This window comes from Pleurodeles waltl, chromosome 5, assembly GCF_031143425.1.
Source record: "Pleurodeles waltl isolate 20211129_DDA chromosome 5, aPleWal1.hap1.20221129, whole genome shotgun sequence".
NCBI lineage: Eukaryota > Metazoa > Chordata > Amphibia > Caudata > Salamandridae > Pleurodeles > Pleurodeles waltl.
The window spans coordinates 1147692928-1147707776 of NC_090444.1; the positions used below are offsets into that span (position 1 = coordinate 1147692928).

Here is a 14849-nt window from a genome sequence, read left to right on the forward strand (position 1 = left end):
GTCTCCAGCCTTTTGTGTACCAAGAGCTACTTATGTTAAACGAAAATCATCGCAAGCTACTATATTATTAGTGTTGTAATAGTGATCACATCGGACAAGATTACATTAGTAACCACCATGTCTAAGATTACAAGCAGTGATCACCTCAGTGCACCAGGAGGGTTGCCAGCAAAAAAAGGCTTCTTCAATTTGGAATGCCTATGCATTGGTAATATATGGCAGCCACAGTGTCCTGTCACAAAAGTAACCATATTAGTAACAAGTCTCTGCCCATGATTTATAACTCTAAGAATTATCTTTCAAAATATTTAGGAAATTCAGGGCCTGATTCTAACTTTGGAAAAAGTGGCGGATATACCACCTACCGTATTACGAGTTCCATAGGATATAATGGACTCGTAATACGGTAGGTGGTATATCCGCCACTTTTGGGACGGTTTAACACCGTCCTCCAAAGTTAGAATCAGGCCCTCAGTCTTTTGTCTCCAAACATCAGCTTATAAGTTCTGAGAATACACACATTTTCATTTGGAGTACACAAATTTGTCATACATATGTTCATTCAAGAAAGGAAAATGTTCGAAATTAGAAGCCTGGAATGCAGACAGGAGAGCAACCAGTTGCTCACAAGCTTCTCATTGGAGAAGCCTGTTAGTATTTCATTCAACACGGCACAGCTTCAGAACTTGCAAGTGCTGCGTTGTGTGAAAGAGAAAGGGCAGACATGCTCCATATTAACAAATATGGAGCATTTCTGCTCTATCCATATGCTGTCAAGAGCCAACGCAGGCACCGTTGTGCCATAGTGTAAGGCTGCTTGTATTACAGGCAGAAATACTTTGATGAAGGAAGGGACACCGCCTTGCACAAAAACAATCCATAGAGGCAAATTCCTCTTTCTATGTGTGCTGCAGAATACATCACACAGATAGGGAGGAAGTAATAAGGAGATAAAGATATTTCTCCTTGTTATGCCTCAGTTGGGTAGGTGCACTTTTATGGCACAAACTCAGGTTTACAAGTGAGGGAGTGCTGGGGGCCCAGGACAATAATTTATTTTTCCCAGTTCCGGGTTCAACAACTACCAGAGCTCAGGTGGATACCATCACCATTCTCAACTATAGAGGTCGACTGAACCTTTGGACTTGGCAAAGAGTCTAGTAATCAGAATTATTCAATCACAAATGAATAACGTTATACCATAAACAATTCTAAATACCATGATAACACTAAATCAAACTCCAAAAAGAATAAAGTTTCAAAGCTTTATTACAATCCCACAATCAATGTCACATATATGGTGCACAAAAACTAAGTTAAACGTACATGAAAACCATAGGCTGAGCAAAACGTCTGAAAAGATGTAGCCTACTAAACATCAATACTGTTTAGCACTCCAAAAGGATAATGTAAAATGGCAACAATACACTATGCACCTTATTGTTAGATTTCAAAGCAGATGACGGTGACATCAGTAAATCATCAAATTACAGTTTAACATTCAATTTCAGATTTAAAGTTTCAGAGCTGGGCCATTCCTATCACTAGTGAATTTGGACTTGTACGTGTGGGAACGAATTAACACAAGCGAGCAAAAACAAAAATAAAAGAAAGACACAATCATTTGAAAAAAACTTCTAACTAGGATAACTTACTAGAAATATATGCTGGTGTAAGTACCTAACTGAAAAGGATACTAGAAACCACATTTAGTTATACCTCTCCTCATGGGACAGCATACAGTGTAGTTCGTCAAGACAGGACGGTCATCTTCTTCCGGCATCAGTTGACAGCAGCATCAGTACGGTGCAGAACACGGGCTGCACATAGGACAGATCAGCAGTTCAGATTTAGTTGCCCTTATAAGTACTGAACCACATAACAAAATAGGGCAATTAAGACTACGATGAGGAAACTCATCAGAGTATTTAGAGAAACTGAGTGTGACAGCAGACTTAAATGGACTAAAACAGAGTTTTAAACAGCACCAAAGCAGGCATAGGATTGACCCTTAGTTTCCAAACTCTTCACTAATTAAAATATGCTCAAATCTTGTGATTGGTGCTTCAGGTGGGTGCAATTTGTTTGTCAACTTTAACATCCAATGGCTAGCGGTGGTGCCACCAAGTTTGCATCTTTTCGGAATCTTCTAAGCAAAAGTGCATTGTCAGTGAATAATTTCACACAATTCAAACAAAATGTTACATTCTCTAGTTATTTGTTACTTAAGATCCTTTCTCATGACACACAGTAAACTAAACCAATACTTTTCAACTGAGAACTACTAGTTCGACAGCCAGAACAAATAGTTTTACATTGTTAATTCTAAAACATGTCTCTTGCCTACAATACAATAGGACATTCAACATTCGCATTAGTGGCTTAGGGAAAATATTCAGGTCAGAGGGGACAAAGTAAATAAATGATTTTCCATTATTGCTGCAAAATGAATTTTTCAGGCCCAGTCAAGCTAAGAAACCTTAATGCACATTAATACATTAACACATTAATAATCCTATTGTGCTCCTTGCAATTCATATACGCAAAGCAAATTGTTCATTGTAAACATCATTTATAACATGCTAGAGCTAATTTAAATGTACATTTATTTTTCTGCACACATGTAACTCTTATTAATGAAATCATTTAATTCAATATAAGTATGATTAATTCATATTCAATTAATGCTTTCAATTCTTAGACTATATTTAATATTATTTCACATTAATACTTTATTTAATATGAATGCAAAAACTCTCATGTTAAAGTGTGTTTTTTAATAAGAGTGGTGGCCACATGGTTCACCATAATTCAAACGTTCAAATTTTACAACTCATGTTATTTTCTCTGTCAGGCCTTTATATCTAGGTGAATTAATCACCGTATGCTGACTTCTACGACACTAGTATATTGTTAAAACTTGATCTCTCTCACAAGTCTATGTAATTCTGAGTTTGTGACAACATACATGGTAGGATGCATGGGAAAGCTATGTTCCACCTATGTATTGCATACCTGAGGCAAAGTAACTCAACACAGACTAACATATTAAGCAATGATGGAACAAGTTACCATACCATACGCCCAATTTCCAAAGCTAATTGACATCAGAGAGGAAGGAATCACTCCATTTTACTTCATATAGATCATGCATGTCAACCCAACAGGCCTCATTACAAGTCCCCTTGCAATACCAACAGGGTCAGTACCAAAACCTTCCTGTATGTTTACGCTTACAAGATCTGCGGGAACACATGTGCATCCTGTTTGGGTTACCTGGGGATTTTGGCTCCTGAAAATTTGGATTCCCACATGTAATCCCGATAATTCCACACCTGGTGGTACTGGTGCCTCAGGAATCTGTACATTTTGGGGACAGCGTTGTTAGAGAGGCAGGAGGCTTAAAAGGCCTCACAATCAGGACCTCAAAATGATTCCCAAGAAGAACACTGTGGTTTGTAACACACCTTGCGATCATGAAATAAAACAGCTTGCTTTCCTTTCCTCCAGTTTAGGAGCTCCAATGTTATGTCCTGTATTCTGACAGAAACCAAGAGATGAAAAAAATGTTTTTGCATATTTTTCTTTTAATTTGAAAAGTATAACCTCTCAGGTATCCAACATTTTAATGTTGTTTTTCTTTTTTTCTTTTCTGCATTGTCAATTTTAGAGACCAAAAATGCATTCGGTGCTACAGATAAACTGTGAATAATTCAGCAGGCGTGTCAATGAGCGATGGTGTATTTATGACTCATTTAAAATAACTCTAATATTGATGATCTTTGAGGTGCGCTTTTGGCCAGAATACTAGTTTTCGAAATCAATAGACAATCATAGAAAAAGATACTTGATGCATTACTCCAGTCAATTGATGTAAATCTCAGGGTAGGTTATTATTTAACATTTCAGGTTCATTTCTATGTTAAACTAATCAACTGCTAAATAAAAAGCCAGCTAACAGCAAAACGATAACTGTGTGTCAAGATCAAACATAAAAAACATTATTAAAATTACTAAAAACATTCAACCGCATTACAGCTGGAATCCAGAACTTCCCTGCTCTGTTTTAAGAACAACAGTTTAACAAGAACTATTATAAGCAAACAAAATGGTATTGTTGATAAATATTACTGGTTTAAAATAGAAGGTAGCGTTTTGCACAGTCTTCAAAATCCTATACGATAAATAATTCATGGGGCATCTTGTGGGCACTCTAACCCCATAAGAATGCTTATTTTCAGTGAAGTAGAAGGGGAAGAAGAGGTAATAGCGCCAGGCATGCACTACTGGGCGAAGGCACTACAAATCTGATATGAGCCTTAGTTAGCGTTTATAGCGGAATCATTCTAGGCTTAATTTACTTTTTTTCACATTATGGGTGGAAAGGAGCTTATGGGACAGTTAAATGAGATTTGAACCTTTGTGGGAATAATGATTTTGCAAACTGCCATTGGCAGAACCTAGTCAGCGTTCAGCCTTCCTAGCTTGATAATTTGAATACAATTGAATTTTGCAATAGTAACATATGTGATCTGCAGTCAACAACCAAGAACCGGATGTCAATACAGGGTCAAGTGTCAAGGGAAGCAGAAGTGATACCACTCACCATTTGACCCCTGATGACATTACTGGTATGTCCCCTTCTCTCACCCTTAGCTCCTCCATAGCCAATTATTTGCTAATGGGGGTAAGGAGAAAGGCAAGGATTTGCACCTGGGGAAAGTGAAGAGAACACTTAGGCCCCGTTCCTGCGTTCATGACCACTATAACAGGGGCATCACAGACAGTGTGAGACATCTTGACGAGTAATCCTATGGAATTAGCTACTACATTACTTACCTCTAGAGGTTATTTCTGTAACTAATACCAGCACACAGAATAGTTGGTCTTAACCAATTTTGCATTTAATAGCTACCTTGGAATCCCTATTAAAGTGCCAGGAAGAAGAATACATTTATTTAAATCTATGACATTTTATAAAAACACTGAAATTTCTCCTTGTAGACAGGCATCCAAAAGTATGAATCAGGCGGCCCTCCGATCACTTAGTGCCAGGGCTTTCTTTTCGGCACACTGCGATGTCTGAGTGCCGGGGTCTTCTTTTCGGCACACTGCGATGACTGAGTGCCGGGGTCTTCTTTTCGGCACACTGCGATCACTAATTGCTAGTGCCTTCTTTCCAGCAAACTAACAAGGGCTTCTTCCTAATTCCAGATATTTCCTTTTTCCAAAAATGCTCCTAGGGAATTGAGGGAAGGTAACACTGATAGTCACTGGCTCATGCTTCTCCCAAACTCTTTCTCAATGCTAGACTCTCTGCGGAAATGTAACTATTATGGATAGGGGCCAAGGAAGGGCTGTGCTAGTTGTCTTTCCAGGTAGAACAAGCTGTGATTCATTTGGGCCCATGCTTTATGGTGGGGCCACCAGCAATCACTCATATATAATCTTTAATGCACAATTATTTAAAATCGTTGCACTGGCACTCATTTTTGGGAACCAGGAGTTATTTTTCGTCATCAGGCCTTGACCCAGAACAAGGCAGAAAGGGGGAAAGAAGGAGTAAGAGAAAGACAGAAAAAAGTGACTAAGGGAGAAAGCAGGAATGAAAAGTAACGTAAATGAGTGAGATAAAGGGAAAGGAGTGCATGGTCATGGATGAAAGTACCATGAAATGAAATCAAGACTAGACAACCTTGGTATTCAGCAACCCCAATAATTGGCAGTGCCAGAGGTCAGCTTTTGAGAAAATCTTTGGGACTTGGAGCTGATTCTTTTACAAATTAAGCACTGAGAATAACCTACCACTGATAGCAGGACTGAAGTGAGGGACCTGGGTAAAGGGACACTAAGGCCATATTGAGACCTTGACGGAGGGGTTTCCTCCATTACAAAAATGACGTATTTCCCTTCTGCAGTATTATGATCCCATGATATTCTATGGAGATCGTAATCCGGCAGATGGGATATCCGTCATATTTGTGATGGAGGAAACCCCTCCGTCAATGTCATAATAAGGTCCATAGTCTGGCACTAGATCAGGAAATGCCAAACATAACATACCATGACAAGGGTATAGACCCAAAAGAAAAAGGCAAGAAGAGTACAGATCTGTTCTAATTACAAAGAGCCAGGTACCAAAAAGTTAGGGCAACACCAGTTATAACCCAACCAATCCCAGTTAGAAAAACCCCAGACGAGAATCTGAAAAGTCACTAACTGACATGCATCCACATATCTAGTTGGAAAAGCACAATACTTCAAAAATGAAAGGAAATCTATCCCAAAGCTGACAATGGTAATAGAGGGTGCAGAAAGCAGTGTGCTGGATCAGTTTTGAGAGTGGGAGCTGCCACCTGTGTTATGTCAGTTAAATCATTTTCTATTAAAATGGACACTAAACTTGCACAGACATGTTTTAATTATGGCATTATGAAACACACAAATGATACACAAAGACACTCATTTCAAACTACTCCCACATACATTCGGGGCACTACACAACATAGGCCCCACCTACATGAACAGTAGCATTTCTCCTTTCACCAACTACCCAGACACTTCTTCTCCATAGGACTTCTCCTCACACACATCATGTGCATAAACAGAACTAGATCAGGAAGACATCCATTTTCTTGCACTACTCCTAAAGCAGGCAATGACCTCCCACTCCACATCAGGGCCTCCTCCTCTCTTCTGGCCTTTCAATGAACCAACCTACAATAGGCAAGGATAAGCACACAAATCCGGTCAGTGCCAATGAGTACGCTATTACAGTTAAGTTTTTAAGGTACCGGCTAGAGCTGTTGCCCTCACTATTCTGTCTCTCCCCTTGGCAGCGGTAGGGCTTGCAGAAAGTTTGGCACCTATGAGGTTCTGAAAACGAAGACTTGCTGCACCTGTTATGCTCTTGTGAGGTGGTGGTAGGAGAAACGGGACAGCTGCAAGAGTTCCTCCTAACCAAAGAGTTAGACACATGCGGAGGCAGGCCATGTTGGCCTACTTCAAACCAGGGGATCCACAGCTGAACTGCCTACTGGTAAAATGTTTGTTAAAGGTGGAAAAGAAGATGGCACATAGCAAGGCCTGCTACCCCTCTCCTTGGGTGTCAGTAATGGCTTCGGTCACAATGGAAGGAGTCAGCTCCTAGGGTGCATGGCCCTAACAAGTTTAACAGTCGATCAGTTACTTGGGATGTCCTTTTGCTGGGAAGAGGTAAGGGCCATCGCCCCTGTCAAATTGACTGGCTGCATCCTGTGAAGTGTCCGCTTTCCGTTTGCACTTTCTAGGCACTTTCACATACAGCTCTCCCACTCAGTTAACACAGCCTTATGGTGAACAGGGCGACAGGGTCCAGCCACTTCACTTATTTGTTAGTTCGCACTTGACTGACCTACTTGCATCTTGGTTGCATCTCTTCTGGCACCTTCGAACTAACCTACTTTGCACTTTTATGCACCGACGCACCACCGTCGGATGCCCTTCCCTGTCCTGTCCCTTTCGATCTGTATTTTACTAAGGTACAGCGGCTAATTGTCATACCTAGTACTGTCTGGTTTATTGCCCAGCGGTTTTACTGAAATATATGTAATTTTAGTGTCATTTTAGTATGACTACGGGCAGCTGCCACAATCATTGTTACACTGTGTTATAGTTTAAATGATGGGTTTTATGATGTATTTTATGGCAAGGGTTTTTAGCAACTATGCGATAAATTAATTAAATAAACTAAACGAAACTGGTCAGCACCAAGGTACGCTTCGCGGATGATAGTGCGCTTTACAGAGACACATAACACACCCTAACATAATGTAACGTTACATAGCATAGCACAACATAACATAACACAGCATACAACTCTTTTCCTGCAAAGTATATTTTTTCTAGGACCATTTTATTAATCTTAAATAAAGACATCTGCAACATATATTGTAGCAAAAGCCATGATTTTCACCCTTTTGTAACAAAGCAAAAAATCATTGCAACATTTGCGAAAATTGAAAAATATTATATAAAATTTGCAATGGTTGCAAAAAACCTTTGCCCAACTAAAGTATGAATTCAGAAACAAACTGACAGAGCTCGAAGGAGCAGAAAGGAACTTTACAATGAGTATTTGTATTGCAGGAGGGATTTTGAGGTGCAGTATAGAGGCTAACGATGTGGGGGCCAATCGAGCTCAGATCAGAGAAGGTAGCATGTGATGGAGAGGGGGTGGCAGGTAACTGAGCCAGTACTAGTTAGCAAAGTGAGCAATATGCTCTCACACATTTACATCACACATAGTTACATGTAGGCAGTGGGAGAAAAAAATATTGCCCCAAAACACACCATTTATCTGCCTTGTGACAAGAAACTGGGATTGGAACCCAGGAATTTAGTTTTAAGGGCCAGCCACGTGTTCACTAGAATGTTTACCCTCCCTTTCACAGAGATTGGATGCCAGGCTTTTGGATTCAAGGGCCAGCCACGTGTTCACTAGAATGTTTACCCTCCCTTTCACAGAGATTGGATGCCAGGCTTTTGGATTCAAGGGTCAGCCACGTGTTCACTAGAATGTTTACCCTCCCTTTCACAGAGACTGGAACCCAGGCTTTTGGATTCAAGGGTCAGCCACGTGTTCACTAGAATGTTTACCCTCCCTTTCACAGAGACTGGAACCCAGGCTTTTGGATTCAAGGGTCAGCCACGTGTTCACTAGAATGTTTACCCTCCCTTTCACAGAGACTGGAACCCAGGCTTTTGGATTCAAGGGTCAGCCACGTGTTCACTAGAATGTTTACCCTCCCTTTCACAGAGACTGGAACCCAGGCTTTTGGATTCAAGGGTCAGCCACGTGGTGACTAGAAGATTTATTCTCCCTTTCACACAAACTGAAATGGCTTTGTTAATTTTAGTGACCAGTCTGCTAAATTCTCTTCTGCTGTGTGACTCCATGAATGCCTTGTTAAACTAAAGCGAAGTAATGGGAGCAAGGCTTGAATTAATCTCAGCCACCCGCCATCGCCTGGGGCCACATTCCAGTCCCTCATTTTTGCCCACTCTGCCCCCCTTTACAGAGACCAGTCAAAAGCTAATAGTCAGGGGCCAGCTCCTAGAGAAACCATTTAGTCCAGATTGACAAGCCACGCCCCCTTAAGAAAGTAATGCAAGCAGCCCCATGCCAGTTTTTGTCTGCTTGGTGTGCAGCTGGAATCCTATGGCACAATGAAAACGAGACACCACAGCCTTTACCCACACCCCTTCATTGCCCAGAAGACCATGATTTCAATGGGCAATGAGAAGGAAAAGCAATGTAAAATGAATGGCGAGTGTGGTCGCCCAAATTCTAGCCCGCCAACATGCACTCGGGCACTAAAACACTGGCCAGCGCTGTCAACCTGAATGTTGGACTGGTGATTAACAGAGAACTGAATTTTCAAACTACTGTTCTGTCTTTCCCAGCCTTCTAATTATGATCTCCGTGAACAGAACATGATCTTTGCAATGACAAGCAAACATATGCAAATTGGTACTTTGTTTACATTTTCACACCTAGTTTCAGCATGCATTTAGAGCAAACACAGTAGGATGCAGGGAATTTTAATAGTGGTGTGCTTATCCATAGAGTTATGAATTATGGAAATGATGACTCATTTGTCAGAAACAACAGGGGACACCGCTTTTGAAATAAACAATTATTTCAGGTTGGCTTTTTTCTGGTTCTTAAATATAGACATGGCCATGGGCTGAAGTTTGTTTATCAAAATAAAGTTGGTCTCAGAGACTGGTTTCTGATTCAAATTAATTCCTACATCATAATGATGTGTAATGGGACTGCCAGGCAGCGTTAGTTTCAACTTACGAATAAAACTTGTATCGAACAAGTCAATAAGTCTGGGTTTAAGGAACTAAATCAAGCAGTGTATGCTCATTAAAGCAAATTATAGGAACATTGAGGTTGACGGACACAGGAAGTAGGAACAAGGGGACATGTTGAAGGGGCAAAGAGGAGCACACAGATGAAAGAGAGTGGGGCTTAAAACAGAAACACGAGGGAGGGGTGGGCTGGGAAACAGAAAAGTGAGACACACAGGATAAAGCAAGGGTAGGCAGTAGTCAGGAGAAGAAGACACACAAGGGAAAGTGGAAGGGACAGAAACGTGCATGAGGAGCCAATATTCAGGCTTGTAGAAAGAAAACACTCCACTGGAGTGGAAAGATACACTGTAATAGTCAATAGCTCTAGGTGAGAGAGAAATACTCCTCAGGCTCAGCCATGAAGTGATTGACAAAGTCTCTAGGCAATGGCTAAAAAAGAGTGATAAAAAAAGTCGGTGTTTGAAATTTACACAGTGCTTCACAGTTCATTAATACCTGTGTGAAATGCTACAAACCATTGGTTATTGCTGGTGCATTGCTTGTTTGTTCAATGAGAAGAACTGCTACTACTTCACCATTAGAAGCTTTCAATTAGATCACTCAACCTCTGTTTCTACTTCTAGAGACAGGATTTGGACTTCTTAAAAAGTTTCAAACTCTGCTCATGAATAACTCGCCCAGAAACCTAAACAGTGACACAAACACATATGTAACTTCTCACCACAAATAGTAACCAAAATAAGCATAGAAACTCATTTGTCAACATTACTATTTTTGCTCTTGTTTGAATCCTACAGGTGTTCTTGACTGGTTAATGTTAAAGTTTCCATGATGAAACACAATGCTTTTTAGACTAGTCTTTTGTTGAAATAGAGGCTTCAAAGTCATGATTTGTCCCTCTTTGTTCTTCTGCTAGCTCCTTAGCTGCTTCATCATTCCTGTGGTGATATTGCTGTCCTGGTTCTTCCTGCTGGTGCGATACAAGGCTGTGCACTGCATTGGAGTGGTGGTGTGCATCTTAGGAATAGGTTGCTTGGCCGGTGCGGATGTACTCGTTGGAAGACAACTGGGAACAGGTGAGCGTACTGATGTATTTTTCTAATATACAGGTATTCTGTCAATATAACTGAAATATATTGTATTACTGCTGTACAAATGAATAGCAAGACTTGATCTACAGTGTTTTGTCCAGTCCTTCAGGCCAATTGTCCATAAAGTGCAAGAACAGAGAAGAGAAAGTCTAGAGCAACATTACCAAGAGCACACGTGACCTAAAGCCTTTCCCACAAAGTGTTTTAACAGTTGCAAGTTGCAAAGCCTCAGATTTAGTCAATCTGACGGTCTGTTACACCAAAAGCACTTTTTGAAATGTACTAAAGAGATATGAGGGTTCGTAAAAAGTTTTCTGAAACATTAAATGGATTTTAAAAATAATAAGGAATTCACTTTTGGAAGGGATTTGTGTAGGGCATCCCTTCCAAATGCATAGTTCTTACGGTATGTATTAATGTTTTGCGACTGAAATCCAACAGCAAAACATTATTATTTTGTGACCAACAAAAAGGAGCTGGTAACCTATTCGTAAACAGGGTGCCCAAGGAACCCCTTCCGTTTTGTGTATGTTGACAAATCGTTTTTTTGGAGTAGGCAGTGGTTAATGGGAGTACTGTCTACTCGAAATAATGTGTACCTTTTCGTTTCATCCCATTCTCCTTTAAGGAAAAGGGCCTCCATTTTTTATTTAAAAAGATGGCTTTATTTAAAAGCAGCAGCCGAAATGGTAGTCTGCTGAACCCTGCAGGCCACCATCCCATCATAATGGATTGCAATTCGAATATTGATAAGATAGGTCAAATAGAGACTCATTACGATTCTGTATTTTGTGAACCTAGCTATCAATATATAGATTGGTTCGCAAAATCAAACATTATTTGGTAAAAGTCAGTGTACAATATGTGACCACATATCCCAACTAGATTTTTTGTAAATGGAGGCCCGAATTCCAAAATCGTATGAAGCAAGCAATATGACCTGTGCAATGAGAAAAAGCAAATAATGAGTGATGGACAGGAGTCACTTAGCTAAATACTTCATGTTCATTAATACAGAAGTGAGATAACCACAGGCCCGAAGTGCAAGGCAGTTTTATGGTCGCAAAGGTCAAATTTGAGCATTTGAAACCACAAAATGTCATTTTTAAATGTACAAAACCCAAATTGCGATTCAGTGACACATGACCGAATCGCAGTGTGGGTTCAGATTAAATACAGAATCAACATTTGGAAGGGGCGTTTAAAGGGCTTTTTTTTCCAAATACTGATTCCTTAAGGTATTTATTAATCTTTTGTGACTAAAATCCGTCTGCAAAACATCAATATTTTACCACAAGAGCCAAATTGGTCGTGATCATTTGCAAATGAGAAGTGATAACCAAGGGACCACTTCCCCTTTGTGAAGGTTGATAAAACAGTTTTTAGGAGCAGGCAGTGGTCCATGTGACCACTGCTTGCTCTTAAAAAGCTTTTTTTTTTTTTATTAATAGTTTTCTTTTTTTAAACATATCCCTGTATCTTTTTCCATTAAAAAAGATGGCTTTATTTGAAAGCTAAGACAGACATGGTGGTCTGTTGACCCCAGCAGGCCACCATGCCTGTGAATCTAACCAATCGTAGAGGGTTTCAATTTGCGACCTGCTGCGTGTATTTTAATGGGGAAGGTCGAACTGCAACCCACTAAAAATCAATATTTTGCTAACAAACCTAGGAATAGAAAGGTTGGTCCACAAATACCAAAGCATTCAGTAGCATTCAGTGTGCAAATATCTTCCACTCCTACCAAATCCATTTTAGTAGCTTCCTAATAAGAACCTGGCAAATGGCAAATCGTTATTTGATTCAAATTATGATTTCTCATTACGAATCTTTGCATATTGGTCCCCACATTCCAAGGAAATCTCTAAAACTACCAGTCCTAAGGGAGAGTTTTCTGGATGATGCTCAGAGTGTTTCTCTTTGCAGAAAAGGTTTTCACCACTTTAGACCATTGTTACAAGCAACAGACTTCTCAAATACCCTGTTGCCGACTAAGCTAATGTGCTCTGCATAAGGTTATTAAGACAGCAATTATGTGTCCTGTATCATGACTCACTGTGGGCCTGTGCCAGTGGCCCTATGCTCTGTTGTAATCTAGTACCTCCTATCACAATTATGTGCTTTCAAAATATGAAGTCGCCTAGTTTGATTAGAAGTGTGCCTCATGCATCTCAGAGCCTGTTGCCATTACAAGGTATACACATTCATCTGAGCTGGATTTTGTAGCCCACCTATGAGGTTTTGTACATTTTATTCTATTCATACTTTCATTGGACTGGCGATACCACCTATGATAGATGGTGGCGTGCAGGGTTCTGTATGCTGTGCACACATTTTGTGACCATGTGCCTGTGCAGTAGACCACCGTATCACTGTTGTGAATGGTTGCATAGCACTTTGACAATGGACTGAGCAAGCTGAGCCTTCAAATATATAGACCAATGACTTGAGCCCATTAACATTACATAAGAATACAATCACAGAATTGGGCTGTTTCCAACTGCAAAAATGCTTTAACATTTGTACAAAGCACAGACTGAGATTTGGTATCATGTTACTGAATCGTAATTTGTGTTTTACAATTCATGGCTTGGTAGGGGCGTGTTTAGGGAGTGCCTTCCAAAAACTGAATTGCAGTAGTATGTATGAATGTTCTGCGACTGAATTACGTTCGCAAAACATTCATTTGTTAACAACACTTCAAGGGAAGTGGCAACCATTTGCAAAAGGGATAGGGTCCCCGCGAGACTCTGTCCCCATTGTGAATTTTGAAACTAATTATTTTTAAGAGCAGGTAGTGGTACAGTGGAGTTAATTTTTTTAAACACATCCCATTTTCCTTTAAGGAAAAAGGGCTGCATTTAAAAAAAGATTGCTTTATTAAAAAGCAATCACAGACATGGTGGTCTGCTGACCACAGCAGGCAGGCCTTCATCGCTGTGATGGCTGCAATTCCTATTGGGTCACAAATTAATATTCATGCGGTAGGTCTACTGTGACCCCGTAAGGAATCGCTATTACTAATTTGTACATTTATGTACATTAGAAATTGCAATTTCCTAAATTCATTACATCTGGCCCAGAATGTGTCACTACAGGGAACAAAGAAAGATGTACTGGGATAGATAAAGCCAGTTTTACGTTACATCTGAACTTATTGTTAAGGTCAAGGCTATGTGGACTGCGCTTTCATGATATTGCTCTTCTTGTACCACATGGTCGCTTGGGTGCAGGTTAATTCCCTGCCAGTGCCATATTTGCCTATTGTCCACAAAATACATGGTGAGAGCCATGGGTAGATGTGCCACAAAGAACTCCACGCTCAGTTCACCTAGATCCACTTCTGTTACAGCCATATTACTGATTTGTTATATAAACATATAAGACTGTTGTAAATTGCCATAGAGCACCAAACATACTGATTTTATCATAAACTTATTATACTGTTGTGAATAGTCATATAGTGCCAAAATGCTGAATTTTATCGTAAACCTGTTAGAGTATTGTGAATGGTCATTCAGTGCCATATTATTAAATTAACGTATTAACATTTTGTAAATGGCCATACAGATATCTATCTCTCACATTTTACTACAATTGGCCTTACAAAGGAAAATATATCAATATGTCTATGTTTGCTTGTCAGACCTGGCATCCATGATGTGGTTTTCCTTCTCACTGTTTGCCTTCAACTCTCCTGTTTATCTGACTGGGTGTTTACTGGCGTTAATTCTCTGCACAATTTACCACTGCTAACCAGTGCCAAAGTGCTTGTGCTCACTCCTTAACATGGTAGAATTGGCCTATACCAAATTGGTGTATTTAATTTACTTATTTACTTGTAAGTCCCTAGGAAAGTGGCACTACCTGGGGCCAGGACCTGTAAATTCAATGTTA

At 40.0% G+C, this 14849-nt stretch overlaps 1 protein-coding gene across 3 annotated transcripts in view; it reads left to right on the top strand.

Annotated features, from left to right (window-relative positions):
- SLC35F1 (solute carrier family 35 member F1) overlaps positions 1–14849 on the top strand; it is a 691661-nt gene that overhangs the window by 566009 nt on the left and 110803 nt on the right. For all 3 annotated transcript variants that reach the window (XM_069235371.1, XM_069235372.1, XM_069235373.1), the window contains one exon: positions 10778–10937. In XM_069235371.1, the coding sequence (XP_069091472.1) occupies positions 10778–10937 (160 nt within the window). The remainder of the gene's footprint in view (positions 1–10777; positions 10938–14849) is intronic.